The sequence below is a fragment of the Miniopterus natalensis genome, chromosome 10 (genome assembly GCF_054644295.1).
Source record: "Miniopterus natalensis isolate mMinNat1 chromosome 10, mMinNat1.hap1, whole genome shotgun sequence".
In the NCBI taxonomy this organism is placed as follows: Eukaryota; Metazoa; Chordata; class Mammalia; order Chiroptera; family Miniopteridae; genus Miniopterus; species Miniopterus natalensis.
This window is the reverse complement of record NC_142090.1, coordinates 16194679-16220446: the sequence shown is the minus strand read 5'-3', so window position 1 is coordinate 16220446 and position 25768 is coordinate 16194679. Positions and strand designations below refer to the sequence as shown.

Here is a 25768-nt window from a genome sequence, read left to right as displayed (position 1 = left end):
AGCCGGAGGAGCGGTCCTGTCTCCCCCCGCGCGTGTCACGCGCCCACCGGCTCCTGGGTTCGGTCCGCGCGGAAGCGCTCCCGCCGCCGAAGCCGCCGGCTCCTGCTGAGGGCGGGGCCTCTCGCGCTCGGCCTTCGATTGGCCCGCCTGGCCCGCAGGCGCCGCCGTGACGCGAGAGGGCTTCCGCGGTGGATGCGAGTGAGGGGTAGCTGCTTCTGCCTTACTCTACCCCCACTTTTTTTTTTTTTTTAACCATAGCTATGGTTACCACGTCTCTCCCCGCCTCCCTCCACCTGCCAAGAAGACGACTGGCCATTGGCTGCCTGTCACTAAGTCACCCAGTCATTGGTCGCTGGTAAAAACCGGGCGCTCCCCAGTCCCCTGTCTCCCGGGTCTCTTAGAGGAGCCCAAGAAGGAGGCTCGGCTAGTGCCGCCGGGCCAAGGGCTGCCGGGACCGGGCTGCGACAATCGTTAGCGGGTCATGTCGGCCGCCCAGGGCTGGGACAGGAACCGCCGGAGGGGAGGAGGCGCCGCGGGCAATGGTGGCGGCGGCGGAGGTAGCGGGGCCGGCGGGGGCAGTGGGGGCAGCGGGGGTCGGGGGACTGGCCAGCTCAACCGCTTCGTGCAACTCTCCGGACGGCCGCACCTGCCAGGTGAGTCGCGGGACGGGGTCCTGTGGTCCTCACAGCTCGCGGGCGCGGCGGGAAGGTGGCTGCTGCCTTTTCTTTTCTCCCTGGCTTTCTTTTCCTTGAGAGGAGGAAAGGCAGGCCCCACACATCGCAGAGGGACCGGGGCTGAGAGGAAAGGAAAGGTGTCTTTGAGGTCAGGGAGGGAACAGGGACGCGGCGGGGGGAAAAGTATTTTTGCTCCGTTGAAAGCTTTGTGCGGAGAGTTGTGTTTTCTTTTCAAAGGAGAGCCCCCTGTCTCGTTGACGTTCCCAAACGTTTGGCTCGCTCGGTTCCTTTTCCGCAGTTTGATTTTTGTGAAAGAAAGACATGGGCTTCTGGCTGTGGAAATTATTTTTCAAAGGGTGCTGAATTGAGGAGAGAAGAGGGGGGAGCATTCCGAAGAGTGATTTTGTAAAAACCACCTCGGGTGTGTAAAAGTTAAGCATTCTGAAACAAGAAAGGAGGATGGGGGGTGGTGGGGGGTTGTTGGGAGGTGGGCGGGAAATAGAACCGAGAGAATTAGGGAAAACTAGTTACATTATTCATATTTTGGAATGCCCAGAGACAGAACGGATAGTGGGGCTGGATTTTAAGGAGAGAAAACGAAGATCAAGAATATACTGACAAAATTATGCCGTGTCTACTCTATAAAAACAGCTGGTTAAGAATTGGAAAAATGTACCCAATGCGATTATTTCACGCTTTGGCCCACAATACCCTATCCTCGAGTTCAGATGCCTTAAAAAACGAAGGCAAATCAAATCGATAGGTATGTACAGACAATTGTAGAGATACACATTTGTAAGTAAATATCCAGTGTAGTAGAAGGAAAGGTAGGGAAGTAAATACCACACAGAAGGTCAGCTACTAATTGGGCAAGCTTATTTTTACCATGAAGAGAACCATCAGGATGATGTGTTCATCATTCACCACGTTTTTTGTGAATAATGTTGAAGTTGATTTTATCAGTGGTACATTTAGCCGATGAATTTTGAGAACGTGATGGTTTTTGAATTGTGTTTATTACAGTGCCTTGTACTTTTAAGTAGTCAAAAAATGTTATTTGATTAATTTGAAGATAACAAAGGAAATTTTGCACATTCAACGAGACAGTTGCTTACGTTTGTGATAAGGTTATTGCTGTGTGGTAGAAATGCACATTAGCCCATTTTTATGCGCCATTGAAATTAACATTGAAGTAATTTTAAATTGTCAAATGTATAATATACCAGGAGTTGGTTTTAAGTTGATAGGATCAGAGTGGGTATTTTACAGTTGCTAAATGGTGTGTGATCTTTAACATGAGAAAGAAAAAAGAAGTCTTTTTTCTCACCCCAGATTAATAGCAGAAACATATTTTTGTGTATTGATTTTATGTATTGATTTTTGTGTACAGATTAGAAGATAAATCTCTTACCAAAGGCTATCACCAGCTTGCCCTTTACTACTGCAAGATTTGATCTTATATTAATTACACCATGGGCTTCAGAGGCATTTCCAGGCTCCAGGAACCTGGTTGATGCACTTCCTCACTGCTACCACTTGATGGCAGTGGAAGCCGTGATTTCTGATAAGGGGCCTGCTTGTGGAGCTATTATTTCTGCATTCTCTTAGCAGGAAAGACCAAGAAGGGCGTTTGTCCAGAGGTAAAAAGATAAACGTGTTTAAACTGTGAGAATTCATGCGATGGGGTCATCAACCTCTTCTTTCAGCTTTCTTTTCCACATCTTTTCTTCCCCAAGTAGGCACCCTCTGTCTTTTCTTCATTCTCAGATTTGGGAACATCTGATATCGTAATACATACTTTGAAATTTTTTCACATCAATACTTTATTTCCTTAAGTATTACATTTAAGCTTCCCTTCTCTCTTTGATTGAAAGGTTTTACTTTGAGATATTTAAAAAGATTTTAGGTGATGCGTAGGGATAGAAATGTCTAGGTCTGTTTTATGGCTGAACCTGGAGGTAAAAAACAAATAAATAAATGCTTAAGTTTTTGTAGCTAACATTCTCTTCCAACTCTAATCCCATTTTCCATTTTTTATCCTTTCCTACCAACATTTCCAGATACTGAGCACCCAGATCCCTTTCTTACATTTGCACGTTTACCCTTTATTCAGCCCTCATTGAAATAAAACAAAACAATCTGGTCTTCCTGGAGCATTGTCTCTCTCTTTCATCAGTAACACCTTTATCCTTGCAGTTATGCAAATTTCAGATTTGGGCATCCTCGTTGACATTTTCTTTTCCCTTGCGTTTCAGGTGTAATCAATCACCAAGTCCTATTTATTTTATTTCTGCCCTCACTCCAGTCCATGCTGCCCTCATCTGGCACTTAGGTCTCCTGCAGTAGTAGCTTTCTAAGCAGTCTTCCTGCTTCTACTCTTGCCCACAATTTATACAACATGCTCATCTTCTGCAAGCACGAATCTGTTCCCGTCTCCTGTTTACAGCCCTTTACTAGCTTTTCATTGCTTTTAGGATAAGGCAAAAATCCTTAATATGGCCTAAAAGGCACTACACGGTTTATAGTTAATTTTCTATTTAATTCTACATCATGTGGCCTTGCCCTTTGATCTTTTTCTACCTCCTTAGACATATTGTGCTCCCTTCTGCCATAGGGCCATTGTACATGCTATCCAGTCATTCAGGAACCCCCTTACTCATCCTTCTGGACTCTCTCTTTTTTTAACTTTTCTTCCATTGGATCTCAGCTTGATCACACTGTGTTTTTTCGGGGAAGCCTTCTCTGACCTTATTTGTTCCTTCTCCCTATACACATTCATAGCACCATGTGGTTGTCCTGTGCATACTTACCATTTGTATGTGATTCCTTGATATGCATGAATTTATACTCTTGATAGATACACACACACACATACAGATACGGTGTCCCAAAAAATGTGTACGTACCCATTATTAATTCCAATGGGTTATCTCTGAAAAGAAAGAAGCATTAATTGAGCTATCAGCTGTTAAAATGTGTATACATTTTTTGGGACACCCTGTATACATACCCACTTGAAGTATATGTGTATATACATATATATTCTTAAATCCTAAATTAATACATTGGCATTATGTATAAGCAGTTAGGTTCTTGTGAATTTGAATTGATTAATGTGGTTCATTCCCCTATAGGCTCCACTGACTCTGGACAAATGAATAAAAATCAAGTCCTTAATCATAAAAATAGTGGACTAGACTCTCCGTGGTGACAGTACAAATGATATTTTGTGAAACCCTGTTTGAGCAGCTTCTTACCTTTTTGCTGTCTCCTAAAATACAATAGTGACTATTTGCCCCATAGGCCAAGAAATTTCATAGCTTCTTGGTCCTGGATTTTTACTAACTCACCATCTCCATACACACAGTTAAAGAATGGGGAACAGCCCGGCCAGGCGTGGCTCAGCGGTTGAGCGTCGACTTAGGATCCAGGCGATCGGGGTTCGATTCCCGGTCAGGGCACATGCCCGGGTTGCGGGCTCGATCCCTGGTCTGGGGTGTGCAGGAGGCAGCCGATCAATGACTCTCTCATCGTTAATGTTTCTATCTCTCTCTCTCCCTCTCCTTTCCTCTCTCTGAAATCAGTAAAGATATATTTCAAAAAAGAAAAAAAAAAAAGAATGTGGAACAGTGCTTTTTGTAGAGGAGGTATGCAGTGGTAGAGCTCAGGGGCAAGGAGATGATGGGGATAATGGAACCCAAGTTAAGATTGTGATTAACTGTGAGTTTGATCAAATACCATGTACAGTTTTGGCTGGGAAAACAGTTAAAACATTGTTGCTAATGTAGGAACTGTAAAACTGACAAAAAGGAGGGAAAATATAACAATTGGTAAAGCTGGGTAAAAATAATACTGAAATCTTATAGTTTTAAAATGGGATATATGTTCATGATCTAAAATCCAAATGGTACAAAAGAACGTATGATAAAAGGCAAGTTTTCCTTCTACTTTTGATCCCAGCTAATTGGCTTCTTTTTCTAGAAGCAACCAGTGATAAATTTTGTGTGTGTGTTCTTTCCAGAAAGATGGGCGGGGGGGGGGGGTGTCGAAGGATGGTAGCATTTCTTTCTTTGGCTGGGCATTTAAAATGTTTACAGTTGTGCTAATGCAAATGATGATACTATGAGTATTCCTGTACATGTATAATTCTGTACATTGAATGAGTCTGTCTTTAGGATAAATTCCTAGAAGTACAATTGCATGTCAAAGGATATGTACTATTTAAATTTTGATAGGTTTTGTCAAACTGCCCTCCACAGAGGTTGTACCAGTTTATGTTCCACTATTGGTGTTGGAGTGCTGGCTTCCCATACCCTTGGTAACAGAGTGGGTTATCAAACTTTTTAAAATTGCCAATGTAATAGGTATATTTTTTCCCATCTTTTCAGTAGGTATAAGAACCATATTTGTTCCCTTTATTTATAGCATCTACTTATATTTTTTATTCATCTGGATATATATTTTTTGTTCACTTTTCAATTGGCATGTTTAATACTGTTTATGGAACTCTGTTTTTAGGAAATTGTTTTTTTGTCTTTGATATACATTACAGACATTTTTCACAGTTTGTCACCTGGCTTTTGACTTTAAGAGTATATATGTTTAGAAGAAATGAAAAAATTTTTACAGTTGTAATTATCAATCTTTTTTGGATTTTAAGTTTTGTGTCATAAGAAAGGTCTTCCCTATTTCAACATTATTTCTAACTAAAATGAAAATGAAAATTCTTGGTTTTTCCCCTGGTACTTTTATAATTTTATTTTTAAGTTAAATGTACTTATCCGTACAAGATATAAGTTGTGTAAAGTGTAGAAGTGTATAGGAATCTAACTTTACTTCTAGACGGCTACCCAGTTATCACAGTATTGAAATATTGTCTATAGGCGTACTTAGTTCCTACATATAATTTTGGGTTCTGTTGGACTTTTATTGTTTCATTGATCAGTTTACCTGTTTATACCTAATGACTTCATTCTTTGATTATAGTCCTTTCTCATTCTACTTCCCAGGGTTTTCCTGGATATTCTTGCTTGTTTATTTTTCCATAAAACTTAAAATTAGTTTATCAAGCTACCTTCCCCTATCCTGCTGGTATTTTTATTGGTACTGCATTATATTTATAGATTGATTTAGAGATAATTGACATCCACTTGAGGTTAAATCTTCTGTTCAAGAACAGGATATATATTCATTTCTTGTTCAAATTTTCTTTTGCACCCTCAAAAACATTTGAAATTTTTTTCATATGGACCTTTCACATTTCTTGTTATGTTTATTCCTTGGTATTTTCTCTTTTTTGTTGCTATTGTAAATGGAGTTTCTACTTCTATTATATCTTTTATCTTATTTGAATATGGGAATGCTGTTAATTTGTGAGTATTTTGTACATAGCCACCTTTGGAATTCTAATACTTTCTGTAAACAGTCATAAAAAGATAGTTGTTGACCTGGCCAGTGTGGCTCAGTTGGTTGGGTGTCCTATGCACCTAAGGGTTGCCGGTTTAATTCTGAGTCATAACACATGCCTGGGTTGTGGGCTTGATCCCTGGTCGGTGGGGACATCGGGAGGTGGCTGATGTTTTGCTCTCACATAGATGTTTCTCTCTCTCCGTCTCCCTTCCTCTCTTTTTAAAATTCAATAAAGAAAAATATTTAAGGGAAAAAAAAGATAGTTGTTTTTCTTGGGTTTTGCAGTTAAATAATTATAAAATTACCAAATAAAGATAGTTCTATCTCCTTCTTTACAACTTTAATACTTATTTCTTTCTTTTATCAAGTTGATTTGTCTAGTACTTTCTAAAAATATTAAACAATAAGATAGTAGTGGATCTTTGCCTTATTCCTGACTTCAACGGCATGTTGCTACTGCTTTCCTATTAAGATTAGACCTGCCCGGCTAGGCGTGGCTCAGCGGTTGAGCATTGACCTAGGATTCAGGAGATTGAGGTTCAATTCCTGGTCAGGGCACATGCCTGGGTTGGGGGCTCAATCCCCAGTCGGGGGCATGCAGGAAGCAGCCGATCAGTGATTCTCTCTCATCACTGATGTTTCACCTCTCTCTCTTTCCCTCTTCCTTCCTCTCTCTGAAATCAATAAAGATATATTTTTAAAAAAAGATTAGACCTGACTTTAGATTGAAGTGTATGTATTTATCATGTGAGAGTAGTCAGCTGTTAACATTTTATTAAGATTTTTTAGTATGGAAGTAAATTTTGTTAAATGACTTTTCAGCCCCTATGGCAATTAATGTAATTTTTCTCCTTTGATCTACTACTGTAGTGAATTATACTAATAGATTTACTATTACTGGACCTTGCATTCCCTAATTCACTCACTCTGTCATCCTGTATTATTTTAAATATGCTGCTGGGTTCTGTTCACTGAACTTGATTTAGAAATTTTGTATCACTCCTCATAAACTAAACTGCTCTGTTTTTTTCTGTGTTTTCTCTTTGTTGAATTATGCCACTTTCATAAAAATAACTTCAGACTTTTCTTTCTATGATTTTTTCCCTCCCCCCCCCCCTTTCTGGTTAAATGGCATTGAAGTTAAAGGTTTGGTTGAATTGCCCATGAAATCATTTGACCTTGAGTATTTTGGAGATATAGTAGCTCTTTGGCAATTATCTATACTTCTGTGATCATTTAACTGCTTACAATTTATAACTTTTAGGGGAAGCTTTGATAATTTATATTATCCAGAAAATAATCTAGTTCATCCAAGTTTACAAAATTATTTGTGTGAAGTTGAGCAAGATATCCTTTTATGAGTTAAAAAAATTTCCTGTGTCTGTGATTACATTTTCACTTTGCTCATTATCATTTCCTATTTTGTGCATGTGAGGCCTTGCCTCTTTTTCTTGTTTAGAACCAGCTCTTGGGTTTTTTAAATTAGTTCTCTTTTCTCTTTCTTATTTTTAAATTTTTTTCTTTCATTGTTTTAAACCCTTCCTTTAGTTTTTCTTAGGTTTATTTTGTGATTGTTTTTCTCTTCTTATGTTGGATGCTTAATGTTCTTTTCATTCTTTCAAAATATTTAAATGATAAAATTTCTTTTGTATGTTGCTACAGTTGTGTCCTGTAGGTTATAGGCTACTTGTTGTAGTTATTTTATAAATCACTTGCAATTCCATTTGTGATTTATTTTCTCTAGTACAAAAGTAGTTAATCCTTTTAAACTTTTTCTTAATATTTCCATTTATGATTTTAATAGCTTTATTGAGATATAAATTCACTTACCATTTAAAGTGTACAATTCAGTGGTTTTTAGTATATTCAGATATGTGCAATTATTACCACAGTAAATTTTAAAACATCTTCATCACTTCAAGAAGAAACTCCATATCTTTTAGCTGTCACTCCCTTATCCTCCTGCTCATCTTCCCTCCCCCTCCAGCCCTAAGCAACCACTAATCTACTTTTTGTCTCTAGAGATTTCCCTATTATGGACTTTCTCGTATGAATAGAATCATATATTATATGGTCTTTTGTGACTGCCTTCTTTCATAGTGTATAATGTTTTCAAAGTTCATCCATGTTGAGGCACAAGTATCAGTGTTTCATCCCTTTTCTTCCTTTCTTTTTTTTTTTAATCCATTTTCTTGGCTAAATAATATTCCATTGTATGGGTATGTCACATTTTATCCATTTATCCATCAATGGACATTTAGATTGTTTCTACTTTTGGGCTATTATGAATAATGATGCTATAAATATTTGTGTACAGATTTCTGTGTGGACATATGCTTTTATTTCTCTTAGGTATATACCTAGGAGAATTGTTCAGTCATGCAGTAATTCTGTGCTCTATGTTTAACCTTTTGAGGAACTGCCAACCTGTTTTCCAAATCAGCTGGAATTTTACATTCCTACCAGCAGTATATGAGGGTCCAGTTTCTTCACATCCTTGTCAACACTTGCTATTATCTGACTTTTTGATTTTAGCCATCCTAGTGGATATGAAGTGGCATCTTATTGTAGTTTTGTGTTTGCATTTACTTGATGACTAATAATGTTGAACATCTGTTCTAGATTTTTTGACGTATAGTTGACATTAAGCATCTTTATTTATTTTTAATTTTTATTTTTTTAATATCTCTTTATTGATTTCAGAGAGAGGAAGGGGGAGAGAGAGAGAGAGAGATAGAAAGATCAATGACGAGAGAGTCGTCATTGATCAGCTGCCTCCTGCAGGCCCCCAATTCGGGATTGAGCCCACAACCTGTGCATGTGCCCTGACCAGGAATCAAACCTCGATTTCCTGAATCCTAGGTTGATGCTCAACTGCTGAGCCCTGCTCAGCCGGGCTATTTATTTTTTTTAAATCCTCACCTAAGGATATTTTTTCCATTGCTTTTCAAGGAGAGTGGGAAGAGAGAGAGAGAAAGAAAAAAACATTGATGTGAGAGAGACACATCATTGGTTGCCTCCCGCACATGGCCCAACTGGGGCCAGGGTTTGAGCCTGCAACTGAGGTATGTGCCCTTGGCCGGAATCGAACCTAAGACTCTTCAGTCCTTGGGCTGATGCTCTAACTACTGAACCACACTGGCCAGGGCATGACTTGCATTTTTGAAAGCTCACTCTAGCTGCTGGATGGAGAATGGATCATGAGAAATGATAGAAGTGAAGTATAAAGGCCACTTAGACTACTGTAGTAGCCTCCTAAATAGATGATGGTGACTTGGACTAGGGTACAGTGGTGTAAGTGGTGAGAAGTGATTTAATATGAGGTGTATTTTGAAGATAGCATTAACAGGGTTATTTTGAGGTATGAAGGAAAGAGAGGAATCAGTATGACTCCTAAGTTTTTGTCTTGAGCAACTAGATGAGTGATGGTGTCATTAAATGAGATGGAACAGATTGGAAGAAGCAGGATTTTGGAGTTAACCAAAAGTTCTGTTGTGGCTATGTTAAGCCTGACATGCCTATTTGACCTCTAAGTAGAGGAAATAGGGTAGGCACTCTTAAATGTAAATCAAATTCAAAGGAAAGGTGGAGGCTGAAAATGTAAATTTTGGAATTATTAGCATATGGATGATATTTAAAGTCAGTGAACTAGATGAGATCACCAAGGAGGGTTTCATAAAAATAAGGGCAGAAGACTGTAACTCTTGAAGGTGTGAAGGAAAGGAGAAGCAAGCACAAAGGTCAGTTAAATAGGAGGAAAACCAGGACTACTTGGTTTCACAGAAGCCAAGAGAAGCAAATGTTTTGTGAAGGAAGGAGATCTTGTCAGATGTGCTGGAGAAATTGAGTAAGATAAGGTTCTAAAATGATGGACTCTGTACTATTATTACAGTACTATAGGGTATCATTGTGGGTATAGTAGGCTTCTGTGGGCTGGCCAGGGGAGCTCTTAACTATTTATAGCATGAGAAAATCAAATCACAAACTGACATAAATTAAGAATTTTGAAATGCAGCCTAATTTTTAATTTTTAAGGTTCACTTTGTTTATTCTCCCTGAACTATTTTTGAGGCCATTCTTTGGTGTTTTTGAACCCCCAGATCATTAGACTGTTACCAGTATCTATACTGGACAAATTTATGGAGTGCATAAAAGTTATGCTTTCTTAAATATGTAAATTTGATTCCTTTTATTAAACTCATCCTTTCCTACCCCTTGTATTATTTAAATTAATTTTGTAAAACTGAAAATTACTACATAAATATTGTAAAATCAAATAGTATACAAGGCAGCGTGGCCGGTATGGCTCACTTGGTCCCATGCACCAAGAGGTCACCTGTTCGATTCCCAGATTGTGAGCTCATTCCCCAGTAGGGGGTGTGCAGGAGGCACCAATCGATGTTTCTCTCTCATTAATGTTTCTATCTCTCTCTCCCTCTCCCTTCCTCTTTCTTTAAAAGTCAATAAAGACAAATTTTTTAAAAAGTGTACAAGGGAGACAGAATCTCCTTAATACCCTAGATCCTTAGTTCTGTAGTATCACCCCAGAGGTATCATCTGTTAGAGTTCCTGGTGTATCTTTTCAGAAATATGTGCACATATATGCATATAGGTATATGTTATCTTTAATTTTAAACAAATTGAAGTACAACATAAAGTATTTTTTTGAACCTGTTGTGTTTTTTTTTGTTTTTTTTTTAAATATATCTTTATTGATTTCAGAGAGAGGAAGGGAGAGGGAGAGAGAGAGATAGAAACATCAATGATGAGAGAGTCATTGATTGAGCCTGCAACCGGGCATGTGCCCTGACTGGGAATCAAACCCGGATCGCCTGGATCCTAGGTTGACGCTCAACCGCTGAGCCACACCCAGCCGGGCTAAATTTTTATTTTACTAAAAATATATTTTGGGGATTGGTCTATATTAGCACATTTAGATTGATCTGATTTTTCTTCATGGCTGAAAGTATTGCATTGTATGGATGTACAATAATTTACCAGCCACACAAATGATATTTATTTAGATTGTTTCTGGTCTTCTATTTAAAAACACTGCTGCAATGCATAGTGATAAATATTTGCCAACTTACTCTTTAATATTTGTGTTATTTATTTATTTATTTATTTATTTATTTATTTATTCTCACTCAAGGATATTTTTTCCATTGCTTTTCAGAGAGAGTGGAAGGGGGAGAGAGAGAGACATCAATGTGAGAGACACATTGATGGGTTGCCTCCTGCACACCCCTTGACTGGGGTGAGGGATGGATCCTGCAACCGAGGTACGTGCCCTTGGCCAAAATCAAACCCAGGACCCTTCGGTCCGAAGGCCGGTACTCTAACCATTGAGCAAAGCTGGCTAGGGCTAATATTTGTGTTTTTAAACTTTTCTTCAAGATACAGAACTTAAAAACTCACACTTATATTTATTCCTTTATTTTACTCAACTTTTCCCATCCAGCTAGTCTTTAAGTCCTATGTTTTCCTTATAATAATATTACTAGCAAGGCACTTTTATAACCCTTTATTTGTAACCCAGTGAGAAGTAGGTACTGTTATTACCCCCTTTTCATAGAAAGGGAAGCTGAGCCTGAGGGTCATATAGCTAGCAAGGGACAGAGCCAGGATTTGCACATAGGTAGTGTGGTTCTAAAGTCCAGGCTCTTCACCACTGTACTGTGCTTTCTCTGCTGCCCATCTTTCCCAGTTCTTTCTGTTACTGCTGTAATTCAGGCCTCCATTGCCTTAAACTAGACTATACTAATAATGGTTTTGTCATTCCCAGTGTCATTTCCTATTCCCAGTCTTCTTTTTCCTATATACTGAAACAAGATTAATTTTCAAAAGCACAACTAGGATTATTGCTTCCCAGCTCAAAAGTGGCTTCCTGTAGCATTTAGAGTCCAGCCCGGTCTCATGCTCTTCCCTTTTATATTTGCTATACTGTTAGTGAATTTGCTTCAAGCTTTGTCTAGGATGTGATCATTGAATTGTCTATAAGACTAGATAATGAAATTAGGAGTATGATGACTAGCCAAAAAATGAAATAAGTAGTCTTTGGAGTTGAATGGTGCTTTTTTTTAGTTGTTTCCCTTTTTACCCATAGTAGCTCCTGCCATATGGTTTCAACAAACTGTCAACTCAGTTAATTTAAATCAGATGTGTAATTGATCAAATGCTAACCACAAACATCTTGGTGTCACATAAAACACATTCCTTTAAACACGCAAAAACCCACAAACTTGATGGAAGAATATGAAATTTCTAAAGCGCACTCTAAACTGGGTACTTTAGAAAGAGGTATTATATTTAGCTTTAAATAAACGTGTATGTACAAAACAAAATATTGAGAAAACCTTTCAGGGAGAGAAATAACTTCTTAAAGCTACATCAACATTTTTCTGCTCAATTTTGAGTTGCAGTTTGAAACTTATTGCTGCATTTATAGGAAAGAAATGCTTCAATGCAAATGTTCTTGTGAAATGTTATCCTCTGACATTTTTATTTCTGAATAAAGAATAGTTGTTCTTTCTGGATATAATGCTTCTTGCAGATGTCTTACTAGACATGTCTACTTTGGCAGTATTCGTTATCTGACATTTTTTTGGTTTGCATTTAAGATATTCTTATTGGCTCTCTGCTTGTAACTTTAACAGAATTATCAATTTATTACAATAGTTTGTTTTTAAGTATTAGAGTTTTTTAAACATTTCTTAAAATATCAGGTGTTAAAATTTGTTATTTAGTGATGCCGTGTTGCTTTTTGCTAGATTTAGTCCAACACAAGCTTTTCTTACCTTTGATTAAGTCTAGATATTTCCTTGAAAGATACTGCATTTGCCAGCAGAAAATGGTGGCTTGAGAGGAGGGGAAGTGAGTTCATAAAGAACAGTTGTGTTTTCACTTTCAAAATTGATTACTTATCTAGTTTTAATCAAGGAACAGAATGGGAAATAAAAGTAATAAATGACATTTCTGGGTATAATTATTTAACATTAAAATTTTCAGATTTTCTTCTGCTTAGTTGCTTAGTTTTACTTGCAGAAATAGGGAGGGCTCTGTGTGTCTATTGAACTACCCATCTTTGGTGCTCCTTAAAGGAGGGCAGTTGCAAAATTTTAGTTCATCAGGTATTGTTAAAATGTATTGATTAAAAATCTGTTTTTCATATTTAGTCTCCTATGTCTGCATTCACCCAGTACATAGTCTTTTTTTTCTCTCTCGCAGGGAAGTTTTTGAGGAGACAGGTTATTCTCTGGCTACTCAAGTTAGAGTGCAAGAAACCCAGAAGCAAGAAAAGACCAAATAATGTAGTCTGATTCTCAAGTGGGTTATTACTACAAATTTTTTATTTCAGTATAATTAGGATACAAAATTTAGTTGTTAGTAAGGAAACTGATTGGGTTATTTTGTAGGGTTTTAGTGTGATTTCTAATCTCATTCTTTTAAAAAATAAAGTTTTGCTAGAGATAAAAAGGAAGGAGACAATATTGAATTAAGAAAAACAGATCTTCTGGCAATAGTTTACATTTCAAGAGAGACACATTGACACAGCTACACACAGAGCACAAATGCAGGTAGTCTTTTAAAAAAATATTAAACACAAAAACAACCTATACAGTAAAAAAGAAGTTTAAAATTAACTTTTTATCTTTTTCCTTCTTCTGAAACTCCTTAGGATCATAAAATGTTAAAATTGAAAGACCTTGGAAGTCATCTTGCCCTACTTCTTACACAGTGTGGGAATCTTTTCGACAATAGCTCTAATCTTGTTTTGAAACCTTCATTTTATTTTTATTTTTAAATTGATTTTTGAGAGAGAGAGGAGGGGAGAGAGAAACATCAATTTGTTGTTCCACTTATTTATGCATTCATTGGTGGATTCTTGCATGTGCCCTGACCGGGGAGTGAACCTGAAACCTTGGTGTATCGGGACGATGCTCTCACCAGCTGAGCTATCAGGCTAACCCTTTATTTTAAAAAGGTCTACTTATTTCAACCTCTTAAATTCTTGAGCTGCTTATTGCTTTGTTAAGAGAACTGTCAGATTATTTGTGGGCTTTAATTATTACAAAGAGTTGCCATAAATTCAACTGCAACTTTTTTTTTTTTAATATATCTTTATTGATTTCAGAGAGAGGAAGGGAGAGATAGAGAGAGAGATAGAAACATCAACGATGAGAGAATTGTCATTGATCAGCTGCCTCCTGCATGCCCACGACTAGAGATGAGCCCACAACCCAGGCATGTGCCCTAACGGGGAATCGAACCGTGGTCTCCTGGATCCTAGATTGATGCTCAGCTGCTGAGCCATGCCCGGCCAGGCTCAACTGCAACTTTTATGAGTTTCTCCCAGCTTTTTCTTTTGGTAGAATATGGAATAAATTTATTCCTCCTTCCATTTAACTACCCGTTTGAAATAACTATAACTCTCTAGGTCTAAATTCTTTTTTTATTTTTTAACCTGGGTTCCATCAATTCATGAGTCTGTGGCTAGTCTTCAGGGGATTATATCATATGTAAAATTGTGAGTATATGTCCATTTTTCTGGGGAGAGAGCCAATAATTTTTATTAGTCTCAATGGAACCTGATTCCCCACCAAAGGTAGTATGCCATACCTACTGGGATGGACCTGGCAATCTGCTTTTTGTTTTTATTGTTATTTTTTTAAATAAGCTTGCAATGAGCCAGTTAGTCCAGCATCTCTGAAACCATTGTATTAGGTAAGTTCTAAGGTTCTTGGAACATTTCTGATTTCATTGAGAATTATAGAATTTTTAGAGCTTTAGAGACCTTCTGGTATACATATAGTTTATGGTGTATTTATAGTTATTTAGTCTATCAAAAGATTCAACTGGTCCAGAGGGTGGGGTTTTATTTAAAAATTTATTTCAAAGTCTTGGCAGCCACCACAAACATTAAGAATGTGATGAGGCCCTGACCAGGTAGCTCAGTTGGTTAGAGCATCGTCCAGATACGCCAAGGTTGTGGGTTCTATCCCCAGCCAGGGCATCCACAAGAATCAACCAGTGAATGCATAAATAAAAGGATGTTTCTCTCTCAAAAAAAATCAATAAATGAAAACAGAAAAGAGTGTGATGATGCTATTTTATTTATTATTTAATTTTATTATTTATTGACTTTTTAGAAAGAGAGAGGGAGGGAGATGGAGAGAGAGAGAGATTTTGAGGTTTTTGTTGTTCCACTTATTTATGCATTCATTGGTTGGCTCCTGTATATGCCCTGACCAAGATACTGCAACCTTGGCTTATTGGGATGATGCTCTAACCAATTGAGCGAGCTACCAGCAAGGGCCAATGATGATATTTTAAATCAAGAGTGTTCCCAGGATTTTTGTTTGTTAGATTCAGATTTAATATTTTAATCTAACACAAGTTATGAATTATACTTTTTGATTAATTTCTAATCTGTGAAGTTTTTAGGCTGTTTAAAACAGTTATTTCTAAGGAAGGAGAGTATAGCTTAGAATCCAGTCATTAATGAACACTGATTTCAATACCATATCCAGCCGTAGCCAGTGCAGCTCAGTTGGTTGGGGCGTCATCCTGTACACTGAAAGATTGCAGGTTTGATTCCCAGTCAGGGCGTATGCCTGGGTTGCTGGCTGGATCCCTGGTAGGGGGCGTGCAGGAGGCAGCTGATTGATTTTTTACTCTCACATTGATGTTTCTCTCTCTTCCCCTCTCCCTTCCTCTCTCTCTAAAAATCAATAATTTAAAAAAAAATCAAATACCACATCTACATTTTGAAACAGTTTGAGCCTGATACAATTCCTCCTGTGCCCTTGCTTTCCCCCCAAAACAAAACTCCTGAACTGACAAACTTGTGTTTTCAATAAAGTAATATTTGAATAATTAATTATATAAACCAAAATGACAGAGCACAGCTTAAGATTTGGAGATAGCACTCAATGGGCTATGATTACTTCACTTTTATAGAAGGAGTCTATGATAGGCTCACTTTTTGCTACAAATGTCTGAGGAGTAATGTCAGAAGAGGTGGAGACTATAGTGAAAGAAAACAGAAACATGAAATATGGCAGGGGAAATGAACATGTTTTATTGAACAGCAGAAATGGCAAGCAACAGAGAAGGCAAGAACCAGCAATTTTCACTTATTTATTCCTCAGTGCCAAAAATATTTGAGTTGGCTTATAAACAGATATGTATGAAACTAGAATGCTTAAAAACAAATACAAACAAACATGGATGTGGTTAAAAACAGAAAATATGACATATTTGATGTCTGGGGTGCAAATAGCTGCCTTTCTCTTAATATTCTAACTACCTAAAGATACATTTCCTATATATGTATAGTAAGGAAGTACTGTAAAACCAGTAGGCAGTCAACAGCGTCTCACACCCTGGCTTGAAGGCCCTTAATAGAATCAGAGTGCATGTTCATGTTTCCAGCACAGTTGTTAACCATTTTTTGACTCCTAAAAACTTAAGGGATGGGAAATACTAATTATTCCATTAGTTACAATGACTAGTAAGACCAGAATCTTGGGAGAGGATATCAACTTCTTTGTGGGGTTGGGAGAGTGTATCTTTGGTTGAGAATTACTACCTTTGTATTTATTCATTCAGCAAGTATTTATCAGATGCCTCTATTAGATACAGTTTTTCAGGTGGCAACTTGAATAGTGACTAAGAGCATTGTTGTAGAGTTGTTAAGAGTGATTTAGATCCAAACTGCATGGGTTTGAATCCCAGGTTTTTCACTTAGTTAAGTGACCTTGGGCAAATTACTTAATCTCTCTGTGTCTTAGTTTCCAGATCTGTAAATTAGGAATCATCATAGTGTGCATCTTATAAAGTTGTGGTGAGGATTGAGTTCTTGGAAGAGTATTATTATTAAGGAATACTTAATTTTACTCTCACATTAGAATGAGAGTTTGAGTGATATAGAATTCAAGGTTTAAAAGTATATCCAGCCCTGGCTGGTTTGCCTCAGAGGCTAGAGCGTTGGCCTGAGGACTGAAGGGTCCCAGGTTCGATTCCAGCCAAGGGCAACGTACCTTGATTTCAAGCTTGATCCCCAGCCCCAGTTGGGGCATGTGTGGGAGGCAACCAATCGATGTGTCTCTTGCACAGCAATGGGTTTTTTCCTTTCTCTCTCTCTCCCTCCCACTCTCTTTGAAAAGTAATGGAAAAAATATCCTCTGGTGAAGGTAAAACAGAAAAAGAAAAAAGAAAGTATATTCAGTTCTCCCAGGACCATCTGTTGAAAAGACTATTTTTCCCCATTGAATAGTCTTGTTACCCTTGTCATAAGTCAATTGACCATAGACATATGGGTTTATTTGTGGACCCTCAATTCTATTCCATTTATATATATGTCCATCCTTATGCCAGTACTACATTGTTTTGAATAATGTATCTTTGTAGTAAGCTTTGAAGTCAGGAAGTGTGGGTTTTCCAATTTAGTTTCTTTTTCAAGATTGTTTTGGTTCTCTGGGTTCCTTGCATTTCCATATGAAGTTTTGGATTAGCATTTCTACAAGAAAGGCAGTTGGAATTTTTTTTTTTTAAATATATCTTTATTGATTTCAGAGAGAGGAAAGGAGAGGGAGAGAGAGAGATAGAAACATTAATGATGAGAGAGTCATTGATGGGCTGCCTCCTGCATGCCCCCGACTAGGGATCGAGCCCGCAACCCGGGCATGTGCCCTGACTGGGAATCGAACCCCGATCACCTGGATCCTGGGTTGACGCTCAACCTCTGAGCCACGCCTGGTCGGGCGGCAGTTGGAATTTTGATAGAGCTTGCTCAATTCTCTTTTATATCTTAACTTTTTTTTTTCAGTTTTTTAAAAAAAAAAATCTTTATTGATTTCAGAGAGAAGAAAGGACAGGGAGAGAGAGAGAGTGAAACCTCAATGATGAGAGAGTCATTGATCGAGCCCACAACCTGGGCCTGTGCCCTGACCGGGAATCGAACCCCGATCACCTGGATCCAAAGTCGATGCTCAACCGCTGAGCCACGCCCGGCTGGGCTATATCTTAACTTTTAAAAAAGATTTTAACTTCTTTTTCCTTCTATACCATATTCTGGTGAACTTCATGGCTCCATCTTTCAGATTACTAATTTAATTTGTTCTTTATATTTTTTGAGTCCTTTTTTAAGTTTTTTATTTTTTATTTTAAATATATCTTTATTGATTTCAGAGAGAGGAAGGGGGAGGGAGAGAGATAAAAACATCAATGATGAGTAATTGATCAGCAGCCTCCTGCACGCCCCCTGCTGGGGATCAGGGAACCTGCAACCCGGGCATGTGCCCTGACCCAGAATCAGACCTTGATCTCCTGGATCATAGGTTGATGCTCAACCGCTGAGTCACACCGGCCAGGCTTATTTTAGTTTTTTAGATTTCCAAAAGTTTCAGTTGGTTTCAGTTATTTATTTATTTTGAAGAATAGTTTATTGTTTTTTAGAGAGAGAGGACAGGAGAAGAGAGAGACATCTGTGTGAGAGCACAACATTGATTGACTGCCTCCTGCATACCCTTTACTGGGGATCGAGCCCTCAACCCAGGCATGTGCCCTGCCCTGGAATTTAACCAGCAACCTTTTGGTGCATGGGACGACACTCAATCAACTAAGCTATACCAGCCAGGGCCAATTTATTTTATCTTAAATAAATGTTGTCTTTCCTATCTCTGGATATTAATTGTGCTTAATGTAAATTCTTATTCCATTTAATTTATTAACTCTCTTTCTTTAGGTATGAGTTCTTCTGTTTGTCACACAAATGCCTCTTTAATGTTTGAGTCTTGGTTTTGTGCTCATTCATCTTTGTTTGAGAGTCCTGGTTAGCCTTCCTATGAATGTGACATTGTGTATTGCAGCAGGTCTCCACTGATTGTGGGTAGTGATGGAATGTGCAGTGAGATGGAGTGTATCAATTACCAGTCTTCTTTAATGTGAGGGTCCCCACTGCTGCCTGGGGCTTAATATCCACCCAGGGCTCTGTCCTGTCTCTCTCATCCAAGTGTTTATATTCACTGTTTTCCCAATGGAGTGACACCTTTATACCTCTATTCTATAATGCTTGACCCAAAGAGATAAACAGGTGGGAGAGGTTGACCTGCTTTGTGTCTTCTGTGCTACTCTCCGACCAGTTGTGCTGTAAATTCTGTAAGTTGTTTCCATTCTTCCTACTGTCTCCCACCTCTGGGCTCAGTTTATAGTGAGCGCTGCTCTGACCATTTACAATAGCCCTCCACTCTGGCATATAGGATTGTGCTTTCCTCCTTTAAACTGTCCCTCTCAGCTTTTCATCTTTCAGTGATTCCTCATAGTTTTAGTCCACTGAGGACATTCCTTGGTTTCTTTTGATTGTGGATTTTTAAAAAAGTGGCATTTTTGTTATTTGTGGGGTTTATGGGGAAAGGAAGCTTGCTCACAGTGTGCTCGGGCTACCATCTGGATTCAGTCAATGATTATATTATATTTATAGGGAAATAAATCTAATAAAAAGGAGAAAAAATATAAAAATCTAGCAAAAAATGAAATATTGATGAAATGATTGAAGAAATTATGTGTTTTGTTTTGAGGCGTAGATACAATCATAAATGAATATTGGCAGTTTAAATACATAACAATTAAAGCTTCAGTAAACCAAACTTCAGACTAGGAATATATCTACATGAAGTTGGAAAGGCATATATTTATGATGTTGCTGGTTTCTCTTTTTGTCTGTTCTTTGGGAGAAGGAAGAAAACATGAGTTCTGACGTCAGTGTCTACCTTGTGTGAATAACCTCCATAGAGTCAACATTAGCCTATGCCTGTGACAGACTTACATTGGTTGCTGAGGGAGAAACAGGCCAAAGATGTTTGACAGAATTCTGAGAAAACATCAGAAATGACTTTTTATTACAACTTTGGTTTAATAAATTTTAATGTTATTCCCTCAGTGTTACTCTAAATTTATTTTATATTTTTCTAATATAAAATAATATGTTACAGAATTTTTGGATAATATAGAAGTGATAACCCACAACCATTGTTAACACTTCAGTATGTTTCTTTATAGTATTTTTTAAAATCATAGCTTTAAAACAAAATTAAAGTAATATGGTATTGTTTTTCTTCCAGTCCAAAAGTAATGCCTACTCAGTGAGAAAACTTGGAAAATAAAGACCAGCACTAAGGAGAAAAAACCAAAAAGCACTCATAATAACTACCCAAAGATAACCACAATTACAATTTGATGTATATCCTTCCTGTATTTTTCATGAATATATACAAACACTTTTTTCTTTATTAATATGGTGGCATAATCCAGTACTATTTTGTACTTTGCATTTTTTATTTGTATTATATTGCAGTGAATGTTTTTGTATGTTAGTAAATATTCTTGTATATACTTTTTAGTGTTACATAGAATATGAACATATTTAAGTATGTTTATTTGGCATACTTAACCATCTCCCTATCATTGGACATTGAAAGTGTTTCTAATTTTTTACCATCATAAATAATATTATGATGAATATTTTTGTCCCGACATTTTTCCATGCATCTATGATTGTTTCTTTAGGAATAAATTCCTAGAAGTGGAATAGCTGGGTAAAAGGGTATGTACATTTTAATGCTTTTGGTACATAAAAATGTCAAATTTTAAGCTAATCACTTGTTATATTCTGTCTTGTATTGCTATATAATTGTTTTATGTGTCTGTCTTGTCTCCCTAATTAGAATATAAGCTTCTTGAGGGCAAGGGAAGTTTCTTATACATCTTACGTATCCTTTGACAGTATGTGATTTGCAATGTTGGATTTATGAGTAATCAACAAATATTGTATTGATTTAAACCTGTGGTTTACAGGCTTTTGAATGTAATAAACCTGTAAATTAAAAAATATATGTATTTGGGGGATACACATAGGCTTGCAAATTTTCTATTTTTCCAAGAAAGAATGTTAAAAAACAAAACCAACTACCATTTCCTACAGCCTTCATCTCATAAAATAAAGAATGCTTAATAACAGAACATTTCTAATCTCTGAAAAAAGAACAGGTTTTTAAATGGAACATTTTAGCTTTAAAAGAACTCACTGTCTTGTCCATATTTTTTCTCATTTTGTGTTGGACTGGTGAATCTTCACCTTAGCCAGTCAGTGCTCTGTAAACCAACATTTGGGAACTACTGATTTAAAATACTTAGAGGATTAAAAGATAAACCCTTTTGCAAAATAAATTTCTTCCCCTTGCCCACCAGCCTGTTTTCTTCACAATAATTACACATGTACAGGAAATGCCATTTTTAATTACACAGAATTTGTGTATCTCAGTGTACAAGTACTACAGTAAACAAACCAGACCTTGCTGATGAGCATTGAAATATATTTCTAATTGCCAAAACCAAAACTATGCACTTTCTAAGAAATTTGAGACAGGTTAAGTGTGATGTAGTGGAAAGAAGGCAGGTTTTTGAGCCAGACAGCCTGGGTTTGAATCCTGACTCTGGCATTGTCACTTATTTTCCTTTTAGCTTCCTTACATGTAAAATAAGATATTATCTTCCTCAAAGAGTTTTTATAGCCCCAGTTATGACAGTTATTTCACTGTAATGAAATTATTTGTTTAGACATCTGCCTTCACAAGGCCATGAGCTCTTGAAGGTAGAAGTCATAGCTTCCTTTCCCTACTCTAGAGCCTAGCCTAGGGTTCAAGTCATAGCAGGTGCTTAATGAAATGGCCATTGAAGCTGTACAAGATTGTAGTGAGGATCAAATGAGGTAACGTGTGAAAACTCTTTGTAATTAACCTCTATACAAATGTTAATTGTTTCTGTTGCTAATAAGAGCTATCTTTGGGAGGTATCAAAATTTTGAGAAGAAAAAAATTACCCATTTCACAGTTCTATAATGTTTTGCATTTTTCTTCTATTTTATAACAAAACAAGTTTTAATTGGGTTAAGATGGAGCTAATTTGTTCCCTGGAAAGGCAGATGAATCCCCCCACCCCTGGCCAATGGAAGTGCCAAGAGATTATTTCGTATTTAAAGAATGGTGCCCATTGCTTTATCCTCTGAGCCATATAACTTATAAAAGGATACCAAACCTGGAATAGAACAGGAGCCTACATTAATTTTAATCAATGCTTTTTTTTTTGACATTCACTGACTTTTTAAAATGTCTTAGTTTTTAATCTGTTTGTAAAGCTTGTGGTGAATTTTTGCCACAAGATGGCATTGGTGATTATTTAATGCATGTTCTGTTGACCCAGAATTCTGAAAAATGGTGCACATAATTGTTTGTATTCTTTTGGGGATGAGTTGAAAACTTTCATCACTGCTTATATATTAATTTAATTTTGTTTTGACTCTTAAAACAGGGTTAAACGCTACTTTACATCACTTCTTTCTGTATTCAAGTATTGTTTTGTTTCTTGTTTTTCTGTCTTTATAACTACAGTAACTATGTATTATTTGCCATGTGTTGTATGTGTCTGACTTATTGCTGATAATTGTGGTAACAGGTAAGAAGAAAATACGATGGGACCCAGTTAGGAGGCGCTTCATTCAGTCCTGTCCCATCATAAGGATCCCTAACAGGTTTTTGAGAGGTGGGTGTAACTAGCAAGAGATCTGTGCTTCATATGGGTTAAAGGGAACTTTGAATGAATTTTCTAAACTCAAAACTCTGGTTTTTAAAAATTGCCTAAACAGCTAAGATTGCAATGAGAAGAGTCTAGAATTTAATTTTAAGCCTGGGTTTCATATTGACCACTGTTGGAATTGTAATTATAAGTTTTAGAGAGTTAGAATCACTTAAAGTACATTAGGTGATAGAAATAAATCATCTCACTAATATCAGTATTCCACTGTAACCATATTTAAAAGAACTTTGAAAAATTTATAAAATATGGGTGTGGGAAAGAGTTTTCTAAATAAGATTCTAAGGAAGAATAAAGATTAATTTATGTGACTAAAAAATTAAAAACCTCTTATGCAAAAAAATCACAAATAAAAAGATATAGGGGGAAGTATTTGTAATAAATGGTTAATATTATGAATAGATTAAGAGCTCTTATAAATCAGTAGTTTAAAAACAAATGCCCACTAGAAAAATAGGTAAAACAACATGACTAGGTAAAATGATATTAATTCATAAAAAAGAAAGTTCAATAAATATGAACAAATATTTATTTCACTATTGTTATAAACATGATAATTAAAATAATAGATATAATTTTCACCTTAATTTGCAAAGACTAAAAATAAGAATACCCAGTGTTGTCAACATTATGGGAAAATGAAGCTCATATGTTGAAGGAGGTATAAATTTAACACAGCATTTTTGGATTCAGTTTGCCAATATGTATCAAAAGCCTTAAAAATGTTCACATTCTTTGACCTTGTGATCCTTACTTTTAGAAATGTTACATTCCTTGTATTTTTATTTATTTATTTATTTATTTATTTATTTATTTATTTTTAATTTTTAATTTTTTTTTATTGTTGACAGTATTACAGATGTCCTCCATCCCCTCTCCCCATTCCTCCTATTTTAAAATTTTTTCCCCACAAAAATATACTCCATAGTGAAAAAAGAAAATCTCAGAAGAGAGTTGAAAACTCTGGTTTACACTATTTCTAGATTAACAAATTGTCAGACAAGCATGCTTAATGTTGCAATTTAGACTTTATTAAATTATTTATAAGCCAGTATATCTGATTTTGACTGAAGAGATTACTTTTTTAAAAAACTAGAAAAAAACCTTGAAGCTGCTATAGATGTTTCTATATCTAGTACCTAACCTATTTTTAGCAGCCAAACTCCAGAACATGAAAAGAATAAAATCTATCTTAAATGGGTCAAGATAAGATAGTTAGGATGGTGTGCTACCCTTTAGCATCAGTAAATTATTATTGATACAAATTAAGAGGTAATTTTAGTGTTATGTGACAGAAAGAACATTGTGCACACACATACCCAAGCAGGCACATTTAATTCTGTAACATCTTTTTCTTTTTTCAATTTATACATTAGAATGTTAATTTGTTGATTTACAATGAGAAAGCTAACTTGGGCTGACTAAATTTAAATATAATTAAGAAATCATTTAATTAGGATATACAGTTTTATATAGTATCACTTTTGTACAAATATAAACATTAAAAAACCCCAAAGGAAATAGAGAAATAATGTTATATTTGGATGGTGGGATTTTTTCTTCTTCTGTGTATTCTGTTTTTCAATTTTTAAATAATGGTAAAAAAGAAATTAGCACAGGTAAGTGTTATGCCTTTGGTTATTTTGTAAGCCCTAAATTGCCTCAGACAGTGGCTGAGGAAGGTTGTCTCCGGCAGGGCCGAGGAGAGTGAGGCAGGAGACGCCCGGTGTTAGCGACATCCAGCTCCCCAGGGACCGCCGCTACCAGTGGCGGTGCCTTAGTTCCCACCTTCTTTGGTCTGTTTGTAGTGTTTGATGCTGCTGACCCACCTGCACCTTCTTAGATTTTCTCTTCTTCTGGATTACTTTACTGTGCAATCCTAGACGTTTCAGTCCGACTTCTCTGGTTGTTCATTCTGTTCCCTTCACCAGCGCTTCCTCCCTGCCCACCGCAGGCGGCCCTGCTTCAGCGTCCTGTCCTCTCCATCACCCCCTTTGGTTATCTCATCAGCTTTCACAGACTTAGCTCTCTTCGTTCGTTGGTTCGTTCGTTCATTCTTTCATTCTTTCAGTATTTCTTGATTGCCTCCTAAGCAACAGGCACTGTGCTAGCTCAGTGATCTAGATAGTAGAGAAGCAGTTACAGGATGATTTGAGTGTAATTCTTTGTGATAAGTGTCCTGATGAGGTAGTACGGTATGGGAACGTGCAGAAGAGGCGCCTGGCCCAGCGAGGAGTGGCCATTAGGATGACTTTTCCGAAGAGATGCGCTTAAAGGCAGAGTGGGTGTGTTAGCAAGGGGAGGGTGGAACGGCCCAGACCCCTCAACCAGCCAGCTGGAGTAAAGGCAGTCAGTCAAAGCAGCGTGGCCTTTCAGAGAACTAGGGAGTCAGCTTAGTGGGAGAGAGTGTGGAGAGAAGCTGGAGAGGGCCCAGATAAAGTGGGCACCAGCCAAGGAGAGTCTTCAGGATTTGTTTGTTTTTTTTAATTAGTAAGTAAATTTTAATTGAAAGGCCAGTTACGAGGTTATTATAGTTACCAAGATGAGAAATGATGGCAGCTACAAGTAGGGCAGTTGTAGTAGGAATAGAGAGTAGGGAATTGATTTGAAATCTGAGGAAGTGGAGTTAGATGAGACTTGACTAATTTGAAGAAGAGGAGGGAAAAGTCGAGAAAGCTTCCAGCTTTCTGTGTGGACCATTGTGCTTGTCACCAGGTTTTGTATAGATGGATGGAGGAGCAGACTGAGGGGAAAGATGACACATTCAGTTTAATCTCCCCAAACCAATTATAGTGTGTCCTTGAACATTCAGCCTAAGAGTTATTTCCTGGGAAACCTTCTTTAAAGGCCCATCTCTTTGTTCTGATGGCACCCTGTGTACCCGCCTGTATCACAGCACTTATCACACTGAATTATAGTTGTTTGTTTACTTGTTTACACCTGCCATAGACTGTAAGCTCTGAAAGGGCAGGGATAGTGGGACAGTGCCTTTGAGTGGAACTGAATTATTTATAAGGCCACTGACAGGGAATAGG

The 25768-nt window shown here is 37.2% G+C and overlaps 1 protein-coding gene across 1 annotated transcript in view; it reads left to right on the top strand.

Moving 5' to 3' along the window:
- The first annotated feature begins 405 nt into the window (after nucleotides 1–405).
- Nucleotides 406–25768, top strand: part of KLHDC10 (kelch domain containing 10) — a 46606-nt gene continuing 21243 nt past the window's right edge. The window contains exons 1-2 of the mRNA XM_087821019.1: nucleotides 406–653; nucleotides 22596–22682. Of these exons, the coding sequence (XP_087677145.1) occupies nucleotides 482–653; nucleotides 22596–22682 (259 nt within the window). The 5' untranslated portion in view covers nucleotides 406–481. The remainder of the gene's footprint in view (nucleotides 654–22595; nucleotides 22683–25768) is intronic.